Source organism: Macaca mulatta, chromosome 7, assembly GCF_049350105.2.
Source record: "Macaca mulatta isolate MMU2019108-1 chromosome 7, T2T-MMU8v2.0, whole genome shotgun sequence".
NCBI lineage: Eukaryota > Metazoa > Chordata > Mammalia > Primates > Cercopithecidae > Macaca > Macaca mulatta.
The window spans coordinates 91,267,054-91,293,855 of record NC_133412.1 but is presented as its reverse complement, the minus strand read 5'-3'; the positions used below and the strand labels follow the sequence as shown (position 1 = coordinate 91,293,855).

The window sequence follows — 26,802 nt, the reverse complement described above, 5'->3', positions numbered from 1 at the left end:
ATACCACATTACATGCACCTTATAAGTGCAATAAAGTCAAAACAAAGTCCCTTAAACACAGAGAAGCAGACTAGGAAAGAACATGTCAAGATGCTCATTGTGCTTATGTTTCAGATAGCGGGATTCTGGATGATTCTTTTTCCTTCTTCCTTTTTTTAAATCAATTTTTCAATTTTTCCTTAATAAATATGTATCCTTTTTATAATGAAAAAACAAAACTAAATCTTTATTCTTAAAAGTTCTTTAACCCAACATGAAGTGATGTCCCAATTGTTAAGATCTGTGAGTCTGCAATCAATTTTGTACACGGTTCCTCAATTTTTAGAATTTAGGAATCCCAAGATACATTTTATGATGAAAGAGCACCAAATATGGATGTCTGATTTCCATTGGTTGAGAACCCCTTGTTCTTACATAGCCTAGACACCGTGCAGGATGAGCATGGCAGGTCACACCCAGGGAGGCATAAGCATGGCCCTGTCCTTACCGTTAAGCGTCTCCATGGCGCGTTCTGGACACACAGCTGACTCCTCCGGCCCCACACACCAGTACATGCTGGGTGGTCTTTGCGACATGCCAGCCATCAACCCTTGCAGCAGCCAATCTTCAAAGGCAGGTCCCGCTGTTGTCACTGCCACTGTCACTGGCCGTGGGGTGCATTAAGGCATGAACTCATAGCCATGGATGAGCAGAAAGCTTTCTTGTTCTGGTGGGTGAAAAACAATAAAATCAGAAAGCCTTTATAATTCCTGTCCTCCTCCCCTGCAAATATCTGCATGGGTTCATTGAGCTTTCCCTCTGCAATATTCCTTTTTGTAGTCCATCTATCCAGCCAAACCCATCAGGTGTGGTCAGTGGGAAGGCAGAGCTCCCGCATCCCATCTTGATGCTGGGCTCAGGTCTTGTCTACTTGAAAAGAGTCTCAATGAAACCCCAGACAATTGCAAAACACATACTAGTAACTGACTCAATCATCGTTCAGTCAACACACACCCCCTGTCACTTGCAAGGCAGCCAGGCTCTGTGTGAGGCTCAGTGGTGCCAAGATGGTTAAAGGAGGCTCTTGCCCTCAGAAGCACACTCCAATGGGGGTAGGGCAGATATAGTTAAGGTTGGTCACAATACAAGGCTCTCTTTTTGCCCAGGGCCAGTTCTTCTGGAAGCCAGAGGTGAGTATGTCATCCCAAAGGGGCAGTCAGGCAACAGTCCCAAAGACAGGGAGTTATTACTGGTTATGAAGTCAAGTTAGTGTGAGCTTTAGCAGGAAGCTAAATGACAGAGGTTAGCAGAAATGAGCCTCAAAAATTCTGCCCCTTTCCCAGGGCATATTTGGCAATGTCTGGAGACATTTTTGGTTGTCACAACTTGGTTGGGGGAGGGTGCTACAGGCATCTAATGGGTAGAGGTCAAGGATGCTGCTAAACATCCTACAATGCACAGGACTGTTATTTGCAACAAAGAATTATCTGGCCCCAAAAGTTCCAAAGCGGGGTTAGACTAATCTCTGACTAATCTCTGACTATGATAAACTGCTGAGACCAGGTGCTGCTCTTCTATGCTGGGCCCCCACTGAGCTTGGAGTACCCCCCATGGGCATGGGTGCCCATCCTGGTACCGTGATTGAAGGACCAGAGGGAGGGTAAGACCCACGTCCAGCTCAGGCCTGACACGAGGTGCTACCACAAGAAATGCCTGTGTGCCTATCAATATTCTTGTAGCGTATCCTATATGTAATGAAGTATGAGGTAATTAGCACCCCTTGTCTGTGTTCTCTCACCTAGACAACTCTGAAACGGGGAGTGATAGTGCAGCCAAAAATATATTTTTAAATCAAGGTTATGTAAAAATAATGCCTAAGACAATCTGTAAAGGCAAAAGCACAGTGTGGATGTCAAAGGTGTGAATTGCCTCTGTCACATGTTAGCAGTGAACCCCCCAGCTGAAATTTATGTGTGTCTCAGTTTTTCACCTGTTAAAAATAGACATCTACCCTTATGCCCTGGCCTGCTGGTGGGGTTACTGTGTGAATTCAACTAAAGTAAAGTTTCTGCTGCCTCTCGTACGACAGGGCTGGGGTGGTATACCTGCAGCATCAGTGTGCAGAGTTGGAGACCAGTGGGTCTCTCACCTTCCCCTAATGAATAAGATCAGAATATCAATGCTGGAGGACAGATGCCAGCCTCACCAGTGGGTAGGTTCTAGAAGGTGCTGTGAGCAGTAGGAGCACAAAGTAAGATACAGGACAAGGTTGTGGGAATTTCTCATCTAAAAGCCTAGAAATCAGGCACCTGGCCCAGGTGGACTGGACTCTTCAAGGCAGGGGAAGGCGGAGCTAGAAAAGTCAGGCTCCAGCAGCCTTGTGTATGCTGCACATGTTTCTGAGCCAAAGAGGGATGGTCGAGAGAAACCATGTGTGGGAAACACCCGTGTTTGAAGTTGGGAAGCCTAAAAAGTCGAAGGAGGAAAGGAAAAACAATCAATCTGGGCAAAATTTAGGGGATGATTAAAGCCTTATAAATAGCAAAACCTGATTTGGAAAATCAATTTGTGACAGAGAGAGGAAGAGCCAGCAAGACAGAATCTGTTTTAAAATAAAGGTTCCAAATCACACATTCACATCCGGAAACTGAGAAGCACAGTTGCCATCTGCTTTCAGACACCTCTCCAAAACAGTACCACACATAACCAACAGCATTTCAAAAATCCAAATGCTAGACATTCTTCCTGAAAACAGAAGTGTCTTACCATACAATGTTTTTAAGTTAAAAAAAAAATCTTAAAATTATTTCAGGCTAACCCTCACCCAGCACATTTTGTTCCCCTTTTTATTTTCAGTTTCCTTTTGAAAATCACTTTACCAGTGGAAGATTTTGCCCCTGGAGCAGTTTTAAAATTCTAATTAGTATTTTGGCTTATATTCTAAGGTAGAAGATTTAAGATGAGGTAATTCAAATTTTGCTCAATCTTTGCATTCAAATGGATCTTTACTTCCTCCTGCTTCTTTTGGGTTCAGATCAGTGCCAACAAATGATGGTTACAAATTACATGTTTTCATTATACACCCTAAAGAGGGCATCAACAGGTTTTCTGCAGTAATGATGGTTTAAATGATTTTTCAAAACCTCATCAATTTCCTTTTGCCAACTATTTATACCTGCATAAATGAACAAACCTAAATATTTAATGGAAAAGAAAATAGCCGGGTGTGGTGGCTCACATTTGTAATCCCAGTACTTTGGGAGGCTGAGGCAGGTGGATCACTTGAGGTCAGGAGTTCGAGATCAGCCTGGCCAACATAGTGAAAACCCATCTCTACTGAAAATACAAAAATTAGCTGGGTGTGGTGGTGGGCACCTGTAATCCCAGCTATATGGGAGGCTGAGGCATGAGAATCATTTGAACTCAGGGAGGTGAAAGTTGCAGTGAGCCAATATTGTGCCACTGCACTCCAGCCTGGGTGATAGAGCAAGACTCTAGAGAAAAGAAAAGAGAGGAACCTGTCATTCATTCTACAAATGTCTTACTGAGTTCTTTCTATGAAGATGGAACTTCGTGAGTTTGTGAAGCTGGTGGGGGAGCAGACAGCTAAGTAATTGCTATAAAGTTTCTGACAGCAGAGAAACCCAGGTATTTTAGGAGGCTTGGGAAGGACTGTCGATATTGAAGAGTTAGAAGACCCTTGTAAGCAAAGCATGCTAGACATGCTCATTCATATCACCCAGCTCCTTTTTGAATGAAAATCCTGGTCAAAATGGTTAGCCCATGAGTCTAGAAATCTCTTGAGTGCTATTTGCATCCCTTACTAACATTGGCTTGCCTACAAAATGTGTTTAATGGATTTGTGGACATCAAAATACCTTGGAGCTGCAGGCCAGAGAAATATGTTGTTCTCAATCCCAGATGAGCACAAAAAGGCTGGAGGAGAGAAATGCTCCATGAGTCTGAAACCACAGGTTAGTTAGGGTTGTCCATTCTCTGTCCAGTCACTCTACCACCATGCAGAGGGTGACTCCCCGTACAGTTATGGGAATGAGGGCGCGGCAGTAAGCAAGACAGACCAGTCTCTGACCTCAGGAGCTCCAGTGGAGACCACAAGGTAATTAAGGAGAAATTAAACAGATAAAGGAGTACAGAGTGGGGACTGCGGGGAGGCTGCAGAGTGAGGGATGTGAGAGAGAGTGTGGGTTTTAAGAGGGTGACCAGGGAAGGCTTTCTGAGGCTATGTGAAGAGTCGGGAGGCAGCAGTGCGGGGGCCCAGTGCTGGACAGTGAGCTCAGTCAGGGTGGCTGGGGGCAATGGCCTGGTGGTCTGAGATAGCAGAGGCTGGATCAGCTGGGGGTGTAAGGAGAAGGAGGTCTCCTGGATCGCATGCCAATGGCAAGGAGAAGCTACTGAAGGATTCCATACAGAGGACTGATATAGTCCTATTTACCCATTTAAACACACACACACACACACACACACACACACACACAAACACACACGCTGCTATATAGAGAATGGAAGGAGGGGGAACTGTAATCCTACAGTAAAGAGATGCTGGTACCCGGGACAAGGGGTGGGGGACATAAGAAAAAAGGGGACAGACCAGGACACATTTTAGACGTAGATCCACAGACTGAATGTTTTTGATCTGAGCATCTGAGTTGATTGTGAGGTCACTCCCTGAGACATTGACATTTGGGAGAAGGAAAAGTTTGGCTGACAGCAAAACCTCCTTTAGGAACAAATTAGGTGTGAGGTTAGTTTGTTATACTATTTTCTCTTTCAGGACATAGGCACAGATGAAGAAAATCAAATCATAAAAGACATTTAACTTAACATTTTCCAAAATTGTGCATGTTCTAGCTGTCCCTTTAATGTCTGGGCATTTTGATACCCTGCGAGTGAGTGGCAAACTCTAAAATTAGTGTACATGGTGAGAGGTTTGCTAAAAGCTATATGCCCCTGTTTCTCTACCTGTTGCAGGGGATGTGTTTGTGGGAGAAAAATTTCGTGGCCTCAAACTGTGAAGGGGTAGGTTGAAATGGCCACAGGGGTCTTTATATTCTCCACCATCGGCTCCCGGCTGACCCCGGCCTTACTAGGCTTCCTCGCCTGCGTCCCTGCCTGCCGGGAAGGTCCTGCGTAGGTTGCAGAGACCATGGCAGACATAGCAGTTGTACCAGCCAGAGACACCTGGGCAAGAAGCATAACCCAGACATTGAGGAGGGTGAAGCCTCGCTGGGCCACCCCGCAACACCAGGAAGCCCTGGAGCAGTGAGAGACTCCTGGGCTGTCTCTTGTCAACACCCTGGCACAGGCACAACCGCGCGCTCACTCTCCGCCCGCTCCCCGTTAAAGGACGGGGTTTTCTCCAAAGGGAGAGGAAATATATGGACGCCCTGGTGTATTTGCCTGCTTGTGTTTCTTGCCTCTGCTTCCCAGCGTTCCCGACCCTGTCCCATACGGGGTTTCGGGGTTCCCCGCTCGGGCCCGCACACCCCCCTACCACAGGTTGGCTGGGCTACGGGCGTGGCGGGAGGCAGCCGGGACGTGAGACTGGGGGTCACCCCACACGCCCTCCGCGCCCCTCGGGCTGCGGCCCCTGCGCAAGGGCCACCCATGTCCGACCATGCGGCCGCCTGGAGCGCAGGCCCGCGGCAGGCAGAGGCCAGGGCTCCCCGCGGACGCGGGCGCGGGCTCCGGATTCCCGGGCCGGCCGCAGGAGGCAACCAGGTCCCTGGGGGGCGCGGAGAGGAACAGCACTTACCTGCGGCGGCGGCGGGGCCCGGGTACGGACGCTCCGGGACGCGGGGCTGGGCGGACACTGGCGGGCCGGGGCCTGGCCGTCCCACAGCCGTCTGCCCCCCGCGCCTCGGGCCGCGCGCCGGGGCCGGGCCCAGACGCACTTCCTCAATCCTGAGGCCGGCGGGCGGGCGGGGAGGGCGAGTGGCGCGAAGAGCTCGCAGAGCAAGGCCGCCGCCAGCTCTCGCCGGAATGGTTTCGAGGCGTCCCCTCGGTGGCCGCCTCAGTTTCCCTAGCCGTAAAACGCGGGCGATCGCGCTCAACCCCAGTGCCCCGGGAGACGCCGGGGTCCGCGGGCCATTCTAGTACCAGGTCTCTCCCTCAGGTTCGGGCACTCGGCTCCCTCCACGCGGGGCAAGCGCGGCGATGAGATTGGTCGGTGCTGCGCTCAGCCCCGCTTTCACTATCCCTCTGCTCTAGTGGCAGCAAAATCAGCAGATCAGCCCCTAACTTGCATGTGGCCCATACACTCCGTCCGTAAAAATTAAAAAGACAGGGAATATTCATTTGTGTACAGTTCTTTCCAGGGCAATACAGAAATATGTAGTTCTAAAGCGTTAACGATTTGCAGTTTGCACATCCTCCATCATATGGATTTTACTAATTCAATAATGGATGTATGCAAAGTATTTGCTGTTTGGTGAATCATGTTTAATTGTCGGCTTTGGGGGGAATACATAAAACATGGAATATTGGTAATTTATCGTGTTTCAACCTTTCATAAAGGTGTCATCAGGCTGCTGAGGCTAATATAGAAACGCAGACCATAAAGATCCGCGTCCACTCTGCAGGAGGGCCTCACACTGAGCTCCACGTGTCGACCCAGGGAAAAGGCCTGCTCAGGAAAAGCAGAGGGTTCCACGCCCTGCAGGACCAGCACCCTAGGCTCCTCTTCTGAAGTGTTATGACTCGCATATTCCCAGGATTTCGCGCAGATCTCCCCCACCCTCACTGACATTTCACAGAACCCGGGCAGCTACAGGGCTCTTACAGGACCTCCCGGACACCGCGGGACCGTGTTTCCTTGAGCGGCTTCTTGGGTCCCTGGTTGGCGAGGGGACCACCGAGCAGGTCTGCTCTGCTCCTGGGAGGCTGCTCCTGCCACTGGACGAGTTTCCAAAAAGGTAAGCGCAGTTCTGCAATCCTGTTCTCACCCCTGAGGGCCTCACACCAGTTTACAGGAGCCAGCAGTGTGATTGCTACAGATAAGTTCCCAACAGTTTGCAGGGCGTGGTGTCCTCAGTGCTGAGAGAGCCCCGCGACTGAGGCGCAGCTCCTCCAGGGCGCGCAGCCCCGCCACCTGGCGCCACCGCGAGGGAGCGCAGGCCCAGGGCCCGGGCAGCCGCTGGAGGGGACGCCGCCCAGTAAGGCGGGGCACCTCCGCTTCCCTTCTAAATGAGCTTGGGAATAGGCTAGGAAATGTCCCCAATGTAGAAAACAGCAGGAACATTTGACACGCGGATGACCTGTGTTGAGCCCGTTATATTCCCAGCATTTAATTCTAGCCATTAGGCATGTGTTAGCCACAACTTCTCATAGGAAGGCTATTGCAGATAAGTTAAGATTCCTTTCCACTTCTTCCTAAGGCTCGCTGACCCACGGTTCTCTAGCTTTTGTTGGTAATCCCACCCGGATTCTCAGCACCCTAGGTTGGAATGACCCCTCCTGAGGTGGGTGAGGTCAGCTGGAAGCCACCTCCCTGAACTGACTTTTCTCTCTTTTTGAAGGCACAGTGGCTGAGAGCTCCTTCTGTGTTTTCTGGTTGTTTTTCTTCAGCCCAGTTCGCAGTTTCCTCTGACAGTCTTCCTTGAACAACTTCCTAAACGCCCTTCATGAACCCCCTTCAAGCTCATGCCTAGGAGCAAGGAGCAAATCTTCATCCACCAGCAGAAGAAGCTAGGCCATCCCAAAGGGTCCACTTCTAGAGAGTGTGCCAACCCCCACACGCACACCAGGCACACAAATGCATGTGTGCACACGCACACTACACCCTCCAATTGTCCCCAGAATGGCTCCCTTCAGGGAGTCACATTCCGGGACACCAAATGAGGGAAAATATCCTTCTCCTATAGTTTTCTGCTCGCATTTGGATTGAGAAATGGGATGTCTCTAAATAATGTGTCTAAATTCTCTTAACATAAGTGTGTATCTTACGAGAGATCTGATCCCAGCCTCCCTTAAGTTTTTTGTTAAAGAGGTGGTGCTTTGCCACCCACATCAAAGTGATCTGGGCTTTCTACATCAAATGCACAGGTTGAGCTTCAAGAACATACCCCAGTACCACCAATGATCTTGATCCAGTGTCAGTGTCAGCTCCCAACGTGGTGATTGAGGCTTCTTGGTTAGAAGCTTTAGAAACTTGAGGTCAGTGAAACCCAAATTGATCCTTTCTCTAGATCCTCAGAGGAAAAGGTGACAAAAACAGACACTTGTGCTCACAGTCAGGGGCACAATGCTGTCTGTCAATCCTCATGCGGTCCTCCCCACCATTTCCCGCACTGACATCATTACCACTTAATGATAAACGGAGACTCAGGCAGCTTAGATGACAGCTGAAACTCAGCCAGATATGATGTGGAACCTCTGAGGCCCAGCTCCTTGCTTGGTCAACCCGAGCCCACAGAAATGGGTTTCAGAGTCAGGCAAAGCACTGGGCCCAATTGACAGAGTAAATGTAATTTTATGCTTACATTATTGATCCTGCTTTAATATCAGCCATTTTGTACAGGTCTCAGAAAGAGAAAGGCCTGCCATAGAATTCAAATGAGTTTGGTCTTTAAATGAAAAAGCATAATGTTTCCCAAATATCCAACTTTATTTTATCATTTTTGCATTGTGGAACACGATCTGCAGTTAGGATCAGACTTCCCAGGCCTATAGATTTTTAAATCACACCACAGGGGTAAACCTTAAAAGAAGTGAAACCTAACACTATATATATTTCCATTTCTAAATACAGTATATTACAGAAGGTTTAAATATACCACCTCTGTGTACTTACAACTATAAAAAGATACATTAACTATACCAATTATAAATAATGTAGCATTTCATATTAAAGACATTATTGTACAATGAGAGAATAGGAACCCTCTAACGTACCACTATCAAGGTTAGTGTCTATAGCTACTTGAGATAAAATACTGAAAATTCAGTGTATGAAGTCAAATCCTGATTTAACAAGTTATTGGTAGTGTGAGTGATAAGTGTTAGCTGATGAAGGGAAGGTAAATGTGGTAATTTATATCTCTGACAAGGGTGATAGGCCCATTTTATACATGGTTTTCCTTATACACACACTGGTTCTGATACGGGGCCTCATTTTGTTATTGCCCTCTCCAATTTAATTTGCAAACTTAAGCACCACTTTCCCAATCAGGAAAGTACTAGTTAGTAACCATAAAAGTATCCGAATAATACATTTGTTTTTGTATTTGAAGCTACATGGGAACACTTTCAGTTTCCCAAGTTAAAACATGACATTGCACATCATCATTTGGATACCTAAAGAGGAAAAGAAAAAGTCACAACCTGCCAGTGAAATACTCAGGCCACTTGGATGAAGACCCAGGTCCTCCATAGAATCCAGGTGTTATTTACTAACTAATCAGAAATTAACATCAAAATAGGACTTAAAAATAACAAGGCTGTGTTATAACAGCAGTCTTTCCAGTTGTGTATGTTTTACTAATCTAAAATGGGTAACAGAACTGGAGAAAAAGAAGACTATATAGACTTATCGTAAGCCATTAGTGAACATGATAGAAATGCATAATTTGTTAAAGCGAATTACGGCTCTGATTTGTCAAATGAGGGGGTTAATTATCCTAGGATTTGCTATGCTGTTGTGGTGTTAGAATATTGGATCTTTAGCAGCAAAGGTAATATCAACAATATTTTCTGCTTAAGAAAGTGCCTTGGTTAAGGTAGACTATGATATCATTTTTGACTAAGCTCTCTGGGCTATTGATTCTGTCCTATTCCAAAGGCAGTATTGGTTTGAAGCTGAATCTCACGGTCAATGTCAATATGCAATCCACAAAGACCCTGATATCCTTCCACGGTATGCACTTCCCAAAAGTTTCTCACCATGAAATCCTTTTTTTTTTTTTTTTTAAACAAACAAACAAACAAAAAAAACCAAAACGTACTGTGAGTCCTTTCCCATGGATTGGTCCCACCTTTACCTCGGAAAGAGGTGTGGCTTGCTCTACGAGCAGGTCCACCCTGAGGAGACCACAGGTGCAAGAGCCCTGCTTGCAGAACACGCAGGGGGGTTTTCCCACATTCTTATTGGAGTCAGATTCGGCAAAGCGTTTTAAGCAATGGCTGGATACTTCAAATATCACTCCCTGTTAACAACGCCCTGAGTATCTCACTGTCTCTGGGATCTGGACTAAAGTGAAAAACAGAAATGGCCAACAGCTCCCTCCCGAGGCAGGACTGCGATTTCACAGACAACATATGGGCATCCCCAGTTTGGTGAATTAACAGGAGAGTGAGAGGAAAACAGCAATCATTCAACTCCAGTAGATGTAAAGCCTCCAGAAGAATGTGTACGGGGAAGGTCAGACATGTCATTTTTCTCTCCAGCACGTTTCATCTGCCACATTCCCCTGTCCGATGTTTGAAGAAGGAGCCCCGCCTTTCCTTCAGGGATTCTTGTCGCCAAGTTTGATGGTGACAGTTTTCACTTCTGTGTATTCGGCCAAAGCATATTCACCTCTGTGATCACAGAAAAGAGGAAAATTCAAAATGGGCACGTTCCTTAGCCTTTGTGTAGAAACTGTTCTGATGCTTCATCATTCCATCAGGCCATTGGAGGCTTATGCAAAAGGTCAAAATGTGACGACTTCATGGAATAATAGCCAGGACTATAACACCACTAGTAAGTGCCAATAGCTGCATATGTGACTTAAATGTAAATATCAAGGTTTTCTTGTGTGTGATGCTTTTGAAATAGCCAGGACTAATGGTTTACCTTTGGAGAATAAAGGGGATTTAAAAAAAAATAAAGAGGTGAATTCCCTGGGATGGCAATAGAGAGCAAAAAGAGAGGGCCTGGTGGACGGAGGGGTGAGTGTGAACAAGGGAAAAGCAGAAATTACACTGGGTTTATAACTTTTAGATGGCAATTGGGAGCTGCTTGAAGAGGAGACAGAAGAGGCAGAGGCCCAAAGCCATTGGCTGGGGATGTGGCCAGAGGACCAGAGGGAAGAACACTAAGGGCCTGAAGTTGGCCTCAGAGTGCACAGCTGGGGACCAGTTGTCAGACAGTGAGGCCAGCCTAGGGGGCATGAGGGAAGCAGACATTAGCACAGACTGGACACGGGGAGTCCACAGCCTTTAGGTTCACATCCTTGATGTAGTTCCTTTCTTTAAATGTTGCAGGGCTCAGGTGATCCTTCCCTGGCACCATGGTCTGTCTTCAGGGTAGCTTCCCTTCCAAGACCCGAGAGGCAGCTTTGGAGAGATTTAAATCCCTCTAAATGCTTGATCTGCTGTCAGGTGAAGAAAAATGTGTGCTTGTTTAGGAAGAGATGAAGCTAGAGGTGGTCACTGGAGTCTCTGGAGTTGAAATGACTTGTGACAGAATCCCATCTCCTCCCTTAGACCAATGGTTCTCAAAGTGTGGTCCCCAGACCAGCAGCATCAGCCTCATCTCTGAACTTGCTAGAAATGCAGATTCTCAGGCCTCCCCCAGCTCTACTATGGTAGGCAGAATAAGGATTTCCCCAAAGGTATCCACAATCGGATCCCCCAAGCCTGTGAATACGTTAGGCCACGTGGTAAAGAATTAATGTTGCAGATGGAATTCAAGTTACTAATCAATTGACTTTAAAAGAGGGAGACTATCCTGGATCATCCAGGCATAGACCCAGTGTAATCACAAGGGTCCCTAAAACTGGCAGAAGAAGAGGCAGAGCAAAATGAGATTATAGAAACAGGTTCAGAGATGCAGCAGTGCTGGCTTTGAAGATGGAGGATGGGGCCACCAGCCTAGGAATGTGAGCAGCCTCTAGGGGATGGAAAAGGCAAGGAAGCAGATTCTTTCCTGAGAACCTCCAAAAAGGAATGCAGCCCTTGATTTTAGCTCAGGGAGACCTGTGTCAGTTTTTTATCCTACAGAACTATAAGATAATAGATTTATGTTATTTAAGCTACTGATGTTATGGTAATTTCTTGTAGGAGCAATAAAAAACTAATAAACGTACTGAATCAGAAACTCTGTGATGGGGCCCAGACATCTGTATTTTAACAAGTTCTCCAAGTGATTCTGATGCATACTCAAGTTGGAGAACCACTGGCTTAGAACTATGTTGCTTAGGTAAGTTCTTTGCCTTCCCTGAGCCTCAACTTCATCAACTATCAAATGGGAATACCATCACCTCCTTGTAATCATAACAATTACAGATAATCACATAGAGCACCTACTATGTGTTAGGCAGAAAATGAATGTTAGGTGCCATTGAGATTTTTAGGTCATTTTCTAAAACAAATAGTTGCAGAACCCATGAAAATAAGTGAATTATTTTATAATCTTTTCTAAATATAACACAAAATACAAAAGCCATAAACAGAACGCTAAATTCTACTTTTGTAGAGCTCTTTAGAGACTCCATCAAAACTCCCAAATGACAAACTAGAAAAAAAAATTTACAACACTGTGTGAAGATCAGAGTGTGATTTTCCTTAATATACAAAGAGCTCTTGCAAACCAACAAGAAAAACACAAATAACCAAATGGAAAAATCAACAAAGGACAGGAATAGTTTGCAGAAAAAGAAATACGAATTACCAATAAGTGTGAAAATGGTGCTCAACACCATCATGATTAAAGAAATGTAACCAAAACAGTGGTAAGCCCATTTTTCATGTGGCAGATTACTCAATTTTAGGAATTTATTCTGAAAACAATCTCCCACAAGTGCATAAAGATGTATACACAAGGAAGTACATTAGCATGGTTTGTAATAGCAAAACCCCTTGAAAATACACAAAAGTTCCTCATAGGAGATCATCAATAAAAAGAATGGAAGGATATCCAAAACCCAGTCTCAATAACAAAATGTAGCTTGCTCCCATTTCATTTGAAAACAGAAAAGAACACACATATATAAATCCATTGTATGCAAATAAAATGCACAATACACTTTAAAAAGTGAGAATACAATGTCGCATTGTAAAAATTCAAAGCCAATAATGATTTCTCAAGTTAGTAAAGAAAAGAAAACAAAGTGATAAAATCAGATTGAATTAACACATAACTGACACATGCATTAGTATTAAAGCATTCCTTTAAGAATAAATACATAGCTCCTCTCATTTTTTCTATTTCTGAAGTTGCTGTCCTGGTTCAAATTCTTGCTGCTCTTATTCAACCCAGTGGAACATCTCCTACATGGATTCTCAGCCAGTCTCATCCACTTTGGAGTTCAAAGCTATCGGTGAGCCCAGCCTTACTCCTATTAAACCTCACCAGAATGTCAGGAAGCACAGGGACTGGTGGCTGTGCTGTTCACTGCAATATGCTCAGAGCCTAGCATCCTGCCTGGTGAATCAAAGATACTCAAGAAATATTTGCCAAGCGAATAAAAGAAAGAATGAGCAAATGAATGATGGAACAACGTTTACCTCTAACAAATTGGATTGAAGGTCAGGGAGGGAAGCCTTGACTTTCCATATCTCTATTGTGTAGATTTTTTGGTTACTGTATCATTTTTATTAAGAAGAAAGGCGCCCAGGAGGAAGAGGAATTTCAGGCTCCATCCTGAGACCCGCACAGAAACAGCTCCCGGAGGGACCCGTGGGTGGGCGGCCAGAAGCCAGCCCAGTCCAGGTGGCCGGGGACGGGGAAAACCATGGAATCCCCCGCACGACACTCCAGCATTAAAAAAGGGGAACTTCTTGCAACATGAAGACATTAATTAGAGACAACTGAAAACAGAAATTGGTTTTCCAGGCAGTTTCTAGGCTCCTTGTGAATTATTTTTAAATATTTTATCAAAAGCCTTGAGAAAATATAGGCCAAGGGTCTAAAAAACAGACATTCAAAAAAGTCCCGATGGTGGCTAACTGGCAGGAGGATACATGGGCTGTGTTCAGTGAGTCCTCCCCGAGCCCTGCTCTGTGCCAGGCGAGGGGGTGTTAAGGAGCCAAAAGCACTGTCAGGGTGGCAAGAGGGGAGGCTGCAATGAGGGCGAATCACCAGTGCAAAGCCGTACACACCAGGGATTGGGGGCCCTGCAGCTTCTATACCCAGGGACATTTGCTTTGGGGACTGGAGTTCTTGCTGTGGGGTGAGGCTCTGTCTGGCCTCTGGGAGGAGGACTGTGTGGGGTCTAGGTTCCCCAGCCCTAATGACCCAGCTGGTTGAAGGCAGCAGATGAAAGGGGATAAATGACCACGCAAGCCCTGGGTGGCCTCACAAACAGGTGGTGGACAAGGGTGACCCCTGTTGAGCAAGGTCCTGCACTGTGGTGGGTCCAAGGACTAAGCTGCCAGCATTCATTTCTGACTGTCACTTACCAGCTTCCTGTGCCATTTTCTCTTCTGAAAGCAGCTGGACCCATCTCATGGATGGGTGTGAGGACGGTATGAACAGGCACAGAGAGCTCAACAGAGCCTGCAGCAGAGTCTGTGCTCAGCAAATCCCAGCTGTTGCCAGTACTGTTGCTGTTGGAGGGCCCAAGAGGGGACACTGGTGACCCCAGCCCCGGCTGCCTGTCCCTGGAGGGGCAGGTGTAAGAAGTGATGAAGCAGGGGCTCACAGAACTCAAATACAAATAGGCCACTAGAGGGAGGAAATGCAATTTCTGCAAAGGGGTTTCATGGCCAAGAATTACTGATGTCCCCTGAAGAGGAAGCCAGCCATAGGGATAAGGGGGAGGCTAATGGGCAGGCTTCACTCACATGTGCAGACGCCTTGGGGTATTTGCCGAGAGTCAGGGATGGACTACAAAGCAGGACTGAGGTGGGAGGGGGACAGGACCCCAATTCCACATAGACTGGTCAAGAGCATCTGTTCAGGGATGGAAGCCAGGCCCATCCCTTCATAGCATCTTTAAGAATCTCAAAAGAAAGCCACAAAAAGGCCCCAACCAAGGCCCAAGGTGAGGGGAAGCGTTAGAGTCTGTTCCCACTGGAAGAAGTGCAAACAAGTACAAGGGAGTACATTTGTATATAAATAAGACACACTGGTGAAATAAAAGGAAGAGTTTGGATCCCTAGAGATGTCCCAGGAACCTGGGATGTTGTCACAGATGGTTCCTTGGGAACACTGATCCTACAAAATGTTTGTCCACACAGGCTAATAAAATCCTGAGCTGGGGAGAGAAGATAGTGTCCGGCTGGAAACCACACATCTCCACTCCCTGGATGCTCTGGGCCTGGGCCAGACACAAGAAGTTCCACCCATTAATCTAAACCTAGGGAACTCATTTTCCCAGCAGGCAGGACAAAAAAGGAAGTATGGATCAGTTTGCACACACAGCAGAGAGGTTTGCAGTGGGTTTGCACATGCAGTGGAGGGGTTTGCAGTGGGTTTACACACGCAGTGGAAGGGTTTGCAGTGGGTTTACACACGCAGTGGAGGGGTTTGCAGTGGGTTTACACACGCAGTGGAGGGGTTTGCAGTGGGTTTGCACACGCAGTGGAGGGGTTTGCAGTGGGTTTGCACACGCAGTGGAGGGGTTTGCAGTGGGTTTGCACACGCAGTGGAGGGGTTTGCAGTGGGTTTGCACACGCAGTGGAGGGGTTTGCAGTGGGTTTGCACATGCAGTGGAGGGGTTTGCAGTGGGTTTGTAAACACATGTGGAGGGGTTTGCAGTGGGTTTGCACACACATGTGGAGGGATTTGCAGTGGGCTTGCATGTACTGAGAGGGCTGCAGAAGCCCAGCAGGAGGTGTTGTCATATGCCTGCTGGGAAGGGCCCCTGCTAGGCTCAGAAAAAAGGACCCAACAGGTAGGAGCCTTACCTGGGTCAGCCTTACGTGTCTTCACTGCTGTGAGTGGGGAGTTGTGTGAATAATGACACCCCACATCTGGTAAAAAGTACACTTTTTCAGTTCTGCCTGTGTCCCCAATCAGGGAGCTTCTGTCAAGTATCCACTGAACGTCCCCAGCATGATGGGTGCTGGGCAGACACAAAAGCTGAGGCCTGGAGAGGGGCAGGCTGGGGAAGTGAGTGGGAAGGGTGGGGGTGGTGGGTGGGAGAGAGGAAGAGATGGGTCCCCACTAGCCCTAGAGTGACACAGCTGGCTCAGACAAAGCAGGATGGCGGTGGAGGGGGGTGGTCAGCAGATTGGAGCCTGAGTCACTGCCTGCAAATCTAGTGGATCTTGTATTCAGCCCATGGCAGGCTCAGAATGATGGACACACTTACAGTTCTCTGCCATTTCCTGACATTTTAAAGCCACCAAACGGAGCCTGTGCGTAGAGGGCGTTGTAGCAGTTGATCCTAGAAAATAATGGAAGAAAGTTCAGAGTCATCTGGAGAAGACCCCCTGGCTCCTGGCACTGCAGCCACTGAGCCCCCAATGCAGGGCATTGACTAATAAACAGTATTTTGCCAAAGCTTCCATGATGAAAACACAGGGTGCTCTCAACTTTTGTCTTCTCATTCTTCCCATCAGCAACATTTGGAAATCCTCAAGTACAGAGTGTGTTTCATTGGGATAGGAATGAAATGATAAAGGGAGAAAAAAGAAGAGAGGATCAGGCATGAAGACTTATGCCTGTAATCCCAGCACTTTGGGAGGCTGAGATGGAGGGATCACCTGAGGTCAGGAGTTCAAGACCAGCCTGACCAACATGGTGAAACCCCATCTCTACTAAAAATACAAAAATTAGTTGGGCATGGTGGCATGTGCCTGTAGTCCCAGCTACTCAGGAGGCTGAGGCAGGAAAATTGCTTGAACCTGGGAGGTGGAGGTTGCAGTGAGCTGAGAGTGTGCCACTGCACTCCTGCCTGGGGGACAGAGCAAGATTCCATCTAATTAAAAAGAAAGAAAGAAAGAAAAATCAGGGTGTAGAGGAATAAGAATTAGCTTTGAAATGAGACAGATCTGACCTTAAAGTTCTCCTGCTTCCTGGTTATATGATTCCAGGCTTATTGCTCAACTTCTCTGAGCCTCAATTCATTAATCTTTAAAACGGGGATCACAAAACATCATCTGCAGAATTACTGATGAGGCAGGGACTAGTATCCCTATTTTGCAGATGGGCATGAACTGCTCTTAGAATCAGAATGGAAAACAAAGTTGAAGGGGCAGTACAGCACAGGGGTCACAGGCACAGGCACTGGAGCCCTGTCGGCCATCTGCTAGCTGTGTGACTCTGGGCAAGTCACTTCATCTCTCTGTGCCTCAATTTTCTCATCTATGAAATGGAGACATAATGGCACCTACCTCAGCAGGTGGTCATGAGGATGGAAGGAAGCACTGAGATAGTGCTTGGTACATAATATACAATGTAAACAATGAGAAACTCTCAGTTAATAGAAAAATAAGGAACTTAGCAAGAAGCAACTCAGGAGAGCTGAAATACACACACAGTCAACTTACCAGACCGTTCCAGACTCTAAGGCAGAAGCCAACTTCAGAGCTTTGTCGAGGTTTTTTGTGAACACGGCTGCTGTGAGTCCATAGTCAGTGCTATTGGCTCTTTTTATCACTTCTTCGATACTTTTGAACTTCAGTATTGGTTGCACTGGTCCAAAAATCTATGATTAATTGCAAGAATGGCAATGAGAGGCATGACTGAATGGAAATGCATGCTGTGAGCAAGCATTTCCTTCTCTTTACACGTTTTTCATATACCCAGAGCACACACATGCATGAAAAATGATGATTAGAGAAGAAAGAACGTCCAAACATTTCTTTAGCTGCATTACCGTTGAAGACTGAAGGGAAGGATTAAAATGAAACAAAAATAAAAAATAATAACAAAAAATGTATGTTGTGTTTAAGATGTCTTGTTGTCATCAGGGTTTCTGAGAAACCCAGCCAGAGAGTCTTGGAGTAACCCATAGATGCACAGAAGACAAAACCTTTAGGTAACTTTTTTGAGAGTTGTCTTGAAGGATATTTGCAGGCACTTTGTAAGACTGTGCTCCTACCTCTTGGAGCTGTGTTTCCAACCAATGAAGATACCCTAGAACATTTCCATAATAATTACCAGAGAAAGAAATGGCATAATATTCACCACAGTTTGTGATATAGCAGAGAAAAGGAAATGGAAGAACTAAGGCTTGAACATTTAAAGGTGATTTTGAAGGGAGCTTGTAATTGATTCAATATTAGACGTAATTATAAGCTGGCAGGATGGTGCCTGGCCTGCCAAAATACCTTCCGAGTTCCCCAGGAACTCTTGTCACAGGGATGTTTAAGGAGCTGAGCTTTATGCCATCACCGCACATAACAATCTCGAGGAAGACACCTCTAAAATACCTGCCCCGGAAATCCCTTGGCAGGGACTCATCCTTTTATGTGCCCCAAAAGACCATGTCCAGGGTCTAACCTCCCGGGATCCAGCTCTCCTCTTACAAATGCTGTGGGGGAACCAGTTCCCATCTAGTGTAAGCGGGGTTGAAAGACAAAGATTTACACTCTTATGGGAGTGGGGGAGTCTCCTTAATTTCCCTCATTTCCAAGACATCCGTGGTGGAAAATGTCAATAAGAATTCCAGCTGTGACATGTTCCTTGAGTGAACACTTGAAGTTTAGTCTGGGGGGCCCTGAAGGTGGCTTTGGGCCCTGAATCCACAGGTTCTTGAATTGATCCCTGGCAAAACCCACAGGTGGCAACAGTTCTCCACCTGCAGTTGCATGACTGACTCAGGGACCCGGTGTGTTAGATCAGAGAGGGCTTGCTGCTCCCCAGAGAGGGTGAGCCATGAGTGAAAACTAGCTAGAACAAACAAGGTACTTGCTGTATCATGTTTGGAGTTCACCAGAAGCAGGGACAAAACGGCTTCCCTAGGGACCCCAAAGGAGAGGGGAAAGACCACACAGAAACAACAACAACAACAACAACAAAAACAAAAAAACGCTCAGATCACAAGGATTTCTGGGATCCCTGGGCCCTAGGGAAGGACTTCTGTTTGAAAGGCCCTGCAGGCCGTAGTCTTGCCACAACCCCCTTGCACCTCCTCTTTGGCAATCCGCATGTTGTCTGTGACTTCTGAGAAGACAGTGGGTTTGATGAAGAGCCCCTTGTCTTCCATGGCTGAGCCCCCACATTCCAGCTTGGCTCCTTCCTTCTTCCCACTCTCGATCAGCTCTAAGATTTTGTTGAACTGCTTTTGATCAATCTGCAAAACACAAACAAAAAGCGCAGCCTGGCTTCCTTCTGGGCAGTGGCTGCCATCTCATGTTTTCAGTGGCCTTCAACATGATCAGCCGTCCTTCCTCTGCACATTCTTGGCAAGTCATGATCCATGTAACTAACGTGCCTTGCAGGCAAATATTCCTCTGATGCACAGAGCTGGACTCTTTGGAGCAGGGGAGAGATGGGGAGATAGACTCATCTCGTCCTCTGGAGGTTTGGGACTTATTTACACTTCTATCTCCCTTTTCCATGCAGCAAAGTTAGTCCATGAGTGACACAGGTCTGAAATGGTCACATTCTTTCCTCTCCCAACTCTTTACATTCTACTCGGGTTGCCAAATTTAGCAAATAAAAATACAGGATGCCCAGTGAATCTGAATTTCAGAAACATGACACATAATTTTTTTTAGTATAAAGCATGTCCCAAAACAATATTTGGGATATACTTAAGCTAAAAGTGCATTCACTGTTTATCTGAAATTCATGTCTACCTGGGTGCCATGTATCACCTGGCAACCCTGTGCCCTGATCAGTTGGCACCATGACTCAGGGTTATAGTTACTGGAATTCTCCTATTATGATGCAGAGAAGCGAGAAGAAAAGCTAACCACCTTACTCAACACCCCTGGGGACAAAGCAGAATGAAACTCCAGGTGGGGCAGAGGGGCTGCTCCTTGGTTAGTGGGGAACAGCTCATGAGAAAGATTCTTCCTTTTGCTATCTTGTCTAGACGTCTCCTTGGCTGGAGTTTGCCCTATACCACCAGCCTGACACACAGCTTGTGAACATGCTACTGACCAGTTGTCAAAAGCACACCCTTTTGGGAGACTGCTCAAGGGGGAAAACGCTCTTTCTGCCCCCTCCACTGGGCCTTCTTCCTGAAATCTATGGGAATCCTGTCCTTTATCATGATCTGTGGCTGGTCTCCCTCCTCTTTGGCTAGGAGAGACAAAGCTTTACTAGGTTTACTTTAGCTGGGACTTTTAGATAGGAAAACTGGTTTTATTCCAATAATCATAAACAGAAAAACAAGCAAATCCAGTGGTGCGATTGTATGACAGTCTGTCCTGGAGGAGCAGGAGAGAGGGCATAAACCATGTATGCCACTTGACCAATCATCTCGTGAAATATGGACCCAGTTTAAAAATACTAACTCAGATCCATACCTCACACCTTATACCAGGCCAAACTCCAAATAGATCAAAGACATAACCAGGAAAAACAAAACCATAAATGTTTTATATGTGGGAGACTTCTGCGAACTTGGAGTGCCTTCTAATGACTCAAAATGCAGAAGCCAAAAAAGAAAAGATGTATAATTTTGAGTATGTAAAAAAAAAAAAAAAAAAAAAAAGCGAGAAGGGCAGCAAAATTATTATAACAAAGAGCAAAACAACTGACTTGGAAAAAATATTAACAAGTCATATTCATAGAAAGCTAATCTCTCTACTATGTATGTAAAGAGGTCTTAGAAGTGATAAGAAAAATGCCCAACATTTTGAAAGAAAAATATGCAAAGCAAATGCACATTTGATAATAAAGGAAATACAAATGGTTTTTAAATATATAATAGATGTTCTTGCTTATTGTAAGAGGTACATGCATATTAAAATGAAACAAGATACCATTTTTAACTCTCAGATGGGAAAAAAATCCATATTCTGTTGGAAAGGGTCAAGAAATAGACAAGCTTCTAGAATATTGATAGGAATACACATTGGGTCAGCCTCTATGGAAGGTAATTCAGCAACACTTAAGGAAATTACAAATGTGTTCCCACTTAGTAACCCAGTTTGAGGAAGCTGTCCCAGGGATCTCCTTGTGTGTGTGTGAAATTACATACTCTGAGGCCTTGTGTGTGACTGCACATACCCACATGCTAATCAGAAGACGTTAATGAAATTCTGGTGGCTTCATCCAGCAGAATTCTGTACACACGTGAAAAAGAATCAGGCAGGTTCCCATGGACTGGTATAAAGAGCTCTTCAAGTTTTTTTTTAGGGAACAATAAACATAGTGCAAGATAATATACTATCATGGTAACTTTCGTGTAAAAATAACAAAGGCAATCAGGACTTGCATTCATATCTGCTTGTATACACATGAAAACATTCTAGAGAGAGACATGAGGAGCTAAGAACTGGGGATACCCATGGGAGGAAGGGTTAAGAACCAGGTGTACAAAGATGGGGGCGGGAGGGGCGGGAACCCTTTCACTGTAGATGTTTTTAGGCGTTTTGGGATTTGACCCACTTATGTGTACTCCACTCAAAAAAAGTAACAAAAACAAGTAACAAAATAAATGTAACAAAAACAGCTTTGCAACAGATCCCAGAAGAGCTCAAGGTTCTCTCAACTTCTCTCTGGGTGAACCAAGTCTCAGGTTAACAGTTCCAGATGTTGCTGAGCTGCTGTTCTCCCTGAGGAGCCAAAAGGGCCACAGGGGCTTCACCCAACTGCAGGTCCTCCCTGGCTGCTGGGCATATGCCATCTGGAAGACCCTGTTTGTCCTGCAGGCAGTGCTGGGTCCCTGTGGAAACCCTACACATCCAAACTCAACACTCCCTGGAGAGTCTGTAGGAACACATTGTTTAAATCTAATAATCCTCCATGAAATGTCAGCTGGTGCCTTACAGTACAGGAAGAGAGACCTGCCAGGAAGTGAGATGACGCGGCAGGGCACAACACCAGAAACAGGGAAATATGGCCCCCACAGGACTGGCTCAAGGCTGTGCTCAGCTCTCTGCCGGGAGGACACTGCCGGATCCTGCCTGGCCAGGTGGCCTGCATAATGTTTATATGCCTCGTTGCTCAGTTGCCAAATAAACCTGAATGATTTTGGAGCATTCCTGTGAGCGCTAGCCCGGCGGTGGACCCGGATCTAGGTCAGCTAGCTGTTTTACAGGCATGAGGCAGACAGGACTATTTAGACAGCTGTAAGTCCTCTCAGAGTAAAATCTTATTACCGTAGATGAAAAAGCACTTTGGAAGAAAAAAAAAATGCTAACAGCATGCTAAAATAATATGCTGAGGTTAGACGGCTTTAGTGAGCTTTCAAAAGGACTTTGAGCGGTGGCATAAATGCACTGATGAAATCAGCACCCATTCTGCCTCCATCTGTTCTCTTGGAAGAAATTGGTGTATCTGGCCTCAAAAGTCAAGACTGAGACATCAGGCATAAGCCACGAAAAGAGCCACGGAAAGAGACTTACAAATAACGATGGGGTAAAAAAGTTTCTTCCGTATGGGGATCAGTTCACACATTTCCCACTGATTCTGGATTAGCTTTAAAAATCACAGCGGATTCCATAATGACTTGTGGTCATGTTTGCGTTCAGATCTGAAATCCAACTGAGGCCATTAGACAACCTGTGTCACTGACTGCTGGGTTTGGGGCAGAGGCTGGGCAGGCAATGACTGAGGAGAAGGAATGTTAGCCACAGGAAGAAGTGCTTTCTGCCAGGGTCACGTGGCATCGGAGTGTGTGGGCTGGGGCCAGTGGAGGGTGGGCACTAATGACCAGAAACCCACCCCTCCTCCACGAGGCCCTCCCTTCTTCCCCAGCCAGGGCATCCCCACAGGACAGCCTGATGTCATGCACAGACACTCACTGCCACCTAGACTGCAGAACCTGTCATTTAAAGCTTCCTCCTCTTTAAAAATAAAACCTGTCCACAATTGAATACTTCCTAGGTGCCATGAAATTCTCATAATATTCACTGATTACTCCCCATTCTCCAGATGAGGAAACTGAGGCATGGAAGGATTTTTGTGACTTTCATAAAGCCCAGGGCCATATCTGAGCTCAGATCCACAGCAGCCTCCCCTGTAAACATGCAACGCTGTCACAGTGGGGGAAGTGGCAGCCTCCCGGGATAGACACAAGTGGAGAAGTCACAGACATGTGACTTGAAATTTCGTGGCTGGGGCAGGACTTTGGCTAAAAGCAAAGTGAGTGGCTGCTGAGCTCCATTTCAATAATGCATGGGATGGTCAGGCTGCCCTCTTTTAAATATTTATCCATCTGCTTCACTTCATAATTAGTAAGAAAGTGATACAGGATGTGCCCTTTTAAAGAGGATATTAAATCTCGTGGTTATGATCATTTTCATCCTGTCCTTGGCTTCCCAAACTCGGCCTCCAGATACATGCTCCTACTGCCTGGAGATACATTCTCATGCCCCAGGCTCTCTCCATCTGGTATTGTTTGGTTTCTGATGGTTCACCTTGTCCTGTAACCCACGTGGGCTTGAGGGCGTTGGGCTGCGACTGAGACACCAGGTCACACCCTGCCTGCACTCTGCTGCCTTCAGCCAGCCTACAGCCCCTTTTCTGTAGGGAGACCATCCTGGAGAGTGGAGGGTGCAGGCAGATGGCCTTCTGCCCTGGGAACAGTGCCCTCCTCCCATGCCTCAGTGTGTCCTGCCCCCTTCCATGAGTCCCCAGGACCTGACCTGGGACCTGATGGGATTGTGTTGCTGATCAGTTTCTAAAGAGAAGAAAGCCTCCTGGGTAGGGCATGTCAGTGTTCCTTCCATGGAGAGGGATCCTGTAGGCCGTGGCCATGGGACTGCCTGCTTCAGCCCCTAGACAAGCACCATGGGTTTAGACACACCAGGGGGATTACCTGAGGCCCCTGTTCTGTTTTGACGTCGAAGGGGTCTCCCACGGGCCGTTTCCTGGCATACTCCACGCTCCGCCTGACAAACTCAGAGTAGACCTGCTCCTCCACGAACACCCTGGAGGCTGCTGTGCAACACTGGCCTTGGTTGAAGAACACTCCCTGATGGGCACACTCCACTGCCAAGTCCACTGGAGGGGGCGGGGCGAGGGAGGCGGGCGGAGTGAGAGGAAGCGATTAAGTCGTTAAAGCAGGACTGGCGACAGCTGCAATTCTAATTGCCTACACAAGAAAACAGGCCCCAGGATGGCTGCATTTCAGAAATTAATTTTGTTTGCAGACTTTCCCAGAGAGGAAGGGAGAAAGGATTTTGGGGTCCACCAAGTTTGGGGTTAAATCAATTCCCTGACTGCAGGACTTCTCAGTACCTTTAATATGCTAATAAGTCCAGAGAATCATAGCATTCCTCATTTCACTTGCCTATGTAACCCTCCCCTCCCCTTTTTCTAGAGGACTAATGTTTTATAGAATAAACTTTGGTAATTATTGATGTAGGCCCACTGGCGAAACTTCTAAAGAAGCCAAAATTTTCCACCTTGAGTAAAAGAAGGGTCTTATTAAGTAAGGTAACATTATGTGCGTGACTTGAAAGGTCTGACTCTAAGTTGTAGAGCTGACATTGAGCTAAAAACCAGTTATTCAAACCCAGCTAGAGGGCGTTTAGAGAATAAGATCTTGGGGGACACGCTTAGTGGATAAGAATGGTATTGGGATGTCATTTACATCTACAGAGGGGTTTCTAGTGTTCAACCCTTGGCTGGTTTCATCACCACCAACCCCCTGCACTACTGCTTGCTTAAGAAATGCAGCTTTCTTTTGCATAGAGGCTGGCAGTGGCTCTGGGCATTGGAAGGTGATCCATTCCAATTCCATCAGGGCTGCTCCAAGGGACTTTGCCCTTGGCTTTGAGAAGGAGGCTGCTCCTATCTAGCTGAGTCATTTGTGCAAGTTTCAGTGGCAGCAGGACCGCACCATAAGGTTTGGGGGTACCTCTCTGCACTCTCGACCCCTGCAGCTGGCTGGGCCAGGTCCCAACTTGGAACGGACCCTCCTCCAAAATAACAGACTCATTTCCTGCTCCTGATGGAGCTAGGGGTGAGGCGAAGGGGCAGGGGAATGGTGGCTTGTTACCCTTGATGTCTTGCCTGGGATGCTGGTTATGTCAGGATGTAATTTGTGGACTGGCACTGCCCTGATGAGGAGTAGGAGGTGGCTACACGGCATGTTTTTATGACCCTTGTAAGTAAAATCAAGCCCCAAACACAATTACTCCTGTGCTTTAGCTGCAGTTTTCCTCCCGAGAGGAAGAAGATGAATTTCAGTGTAGGTGGAGTATCCAGATATGGTGGCACAGGAATGCAAAACAGGAGTCTTGGCTGTTTGGGACTCCAAATGTGAGTCACAGTGCCAGAAACACTCCATGTGGCTCCAAAAACCACTTGCTTTTCATAGCACTAACGGGTGCTTCCACACTAACTGCTGGAACACTAACCCAAGCAAGAAATGGGCAGTCCGTCTTCATACCCAGCTCCCCTTTCCTTCCTGAGAGCCTGTTTCCTCCTCCTGTCCTTTCTCCCATTGTGAAAGCCAGCTGCCAGAAAGGAACTGATATCAGTTATCTACGCCTTAGTAAGAAATTGTGCCAGGGTCATTTTTCTTAGAGATATTTGCAATTCCAACCTTATCTGAGTGTGAAATGAAAGGCTTTGTTCTCCATGACAGGAATTTCTGGCACCAGTGGACAGGTGGGGGAGGTTATTCTTTAAGGTAAAGGTGTTTTAAGGCACTTGGGAAGTCACACCTTTTGATAGCTGACGCTGTCAGCAGGGCGAATGAATGCCCGACCAGCCCTTTCTTCCCTCTTGTGGACATGGCAACCAACAATAGCATATATTTTAATGTTGTGTCATTTGGCTCTGGCAAGACACAAGCTGCCCCCAAACTGCTGGGCAGGTTACCTTCCCAGGGCAGGGGTGCAGGCCTAGAACCAGGCAAAGAGGGTAATTTGAAGGATCAGTTGCTACTGCCCTCCTCTGATTTATCACATCTGAGACACAAGGAAAAAGCATCTCCACTCTTCAGGGATCTTAAAACATATGCTAGGAAATGTGACTTGGAAGTGAGAAGAATGAATGACTGCGAGTGGGCGGCACTTGCCCTCCCCCCTACTCCCAGGGGCTCTGGAGGAGAAGTCAGACCTGCTCCTCGTGACCCCAGCTCTGCAGGAACAGGCGGGTAAACTTAAGGTGGAGGCGCAGAAACAGGTGGCCTCTCAGGTGCCACTCAAGCCATGTCATTTTGGCAGTAGAAGGCAGCTTTCTACTACAAGTAAAGCTGGCATTTTGATGTCCACCTGCCTGTCTGCGGCTGGCTGACTGTGGGCGGGATGCCCAGGGTGGAAGTATCCCCACTGTGTGTGCATGAATCTTACTCTCAGTTGGTTTTGAATTCAGGCCAGGAAGTGGGGATAGATGGATGGGTGCCCCGAAGCCCCAGCAAAGCCCAGGAGGCAGAGACTCACAGTCAGCATCAGCGCACACGATGCAAGGGTTCTTCCCTCCCAGCTCCAGCGTCACCCGCTTCAGATTGCTCCGGGAGGCAGCTTCTTTAACCAGTTTTCCAACCTCCAGGACAGAACACAGACCACAATGTACCTTGGATGTGGCTGAACTTGGCCCAGATGCAAACATCAGCGAACATTCTGGACAAGCCTGGGTGGTACTGCCACCATCTCGCTCTCTGCCCAGGCACTCCAGGCCCCGATGGTGTCACTTCACTCTCCTGGCCTCTGCCAGCATCTCCTCCCGTCTGCCAGCATCTCTTCCCATGTTAGACCACGACATCCTGGGATCCTTGGTCTGAGCTGCTCCACTTACAGGTGGGAGTTGGAGCCTCTAGGAGCCCACACAGCTGGCTGAAAACAGGGCCACCACCTGCTCACCTGTCCTGGTGCCCGTCCTTCTGAGCCCAGAAGACTGGTCCAGCCAGTCTGTGAAGGGCTTCA

The 26,802-nt window shown here is 46.9% G+C and overlaps 2 protein-coding genes and 1 long non-coding RNA gene across 12 annotated transcripts in view; 1 reads left to right on the top strand and 2 right to left on the bottom strand.

Annotated features, from left to right (window-relative positions):
* The window catches only part of LRRK1 (leucine rich repeat kinase 1), a 153,371-nt gene extending 146,275 nt beyond the window's left edge, over window positions 1-7,096 (bottom strand). For 2 of the 9 annotated variants that reach the window (XM_077940460.1, XM_077940467.1), the window contains exons 1-2: window positions 5,753-6,198; window positions 488-706 (exon numbers count right to left, since the gene is read on the bottom strand). In XM_077940460.1, coding sequence (XP_077796586.1) covers window positions 488-584 — 97 coding nt within the window. In that variant the 5' untranslated portion in view covers window positions 585-706; window positions 5,753-6,198. Of the gene's footprint in view, window positions 1-487; window positions 707-3,857; window positions 3,916-5,752; window positions 6,267-6,778 lie in introns of those variants that run through there. The other 7 variants (XM_077940466.1, XM_077940464.1, XM_077940465.1 and 4 more) reach the window with 7 other exon arrangements.
* LOC144330135 (uncharacterized) lies at window positions 5,340-9,413 on the top strand. The gene is made up of 2 exons (XR_013396026.1): window positions 5,340-5,496; window positions 6,514-9,413. It is a non-coding gene; the product is annotated as an uncharacterized LOC144330135 (long non-coding RNA).
* A 622-nt stretch (window positions 9,414-10,035) lies between these two features.
* ALDH1A3 (aldehyde dehydrogenase 1 family member A3) overlaps window positions 10,036-26,802 on the bottom strand; it is a 34,658-nt gene continuing 17,891 nt past the window's right edge. Inside the window, 6 exon segments of one of the 2 annotated variants that reach the window (NM_001266556.1) lie at window positions 10,036-10,512; window positions 16,173-16,247; window positions 17,353-17,510; window positions 18,936-19,100; window positions 23,745-23,929; window positions 26,320-26,422. In NM_001266556.1, coding sequence (NP_001253485.1) covers window positions 10,440-10,512; window positions 16,173-16,247; window positions 17,353-17,510; window positions 18,936-19,100; window positions 23,745-23,929; window positions 26,320-26,422 — 759 coding nt within the window. In that variant the 3' untranslated portion in view covers window positions 10,036-10,439. 2 annotated transcript variants of the gene reach the window in all.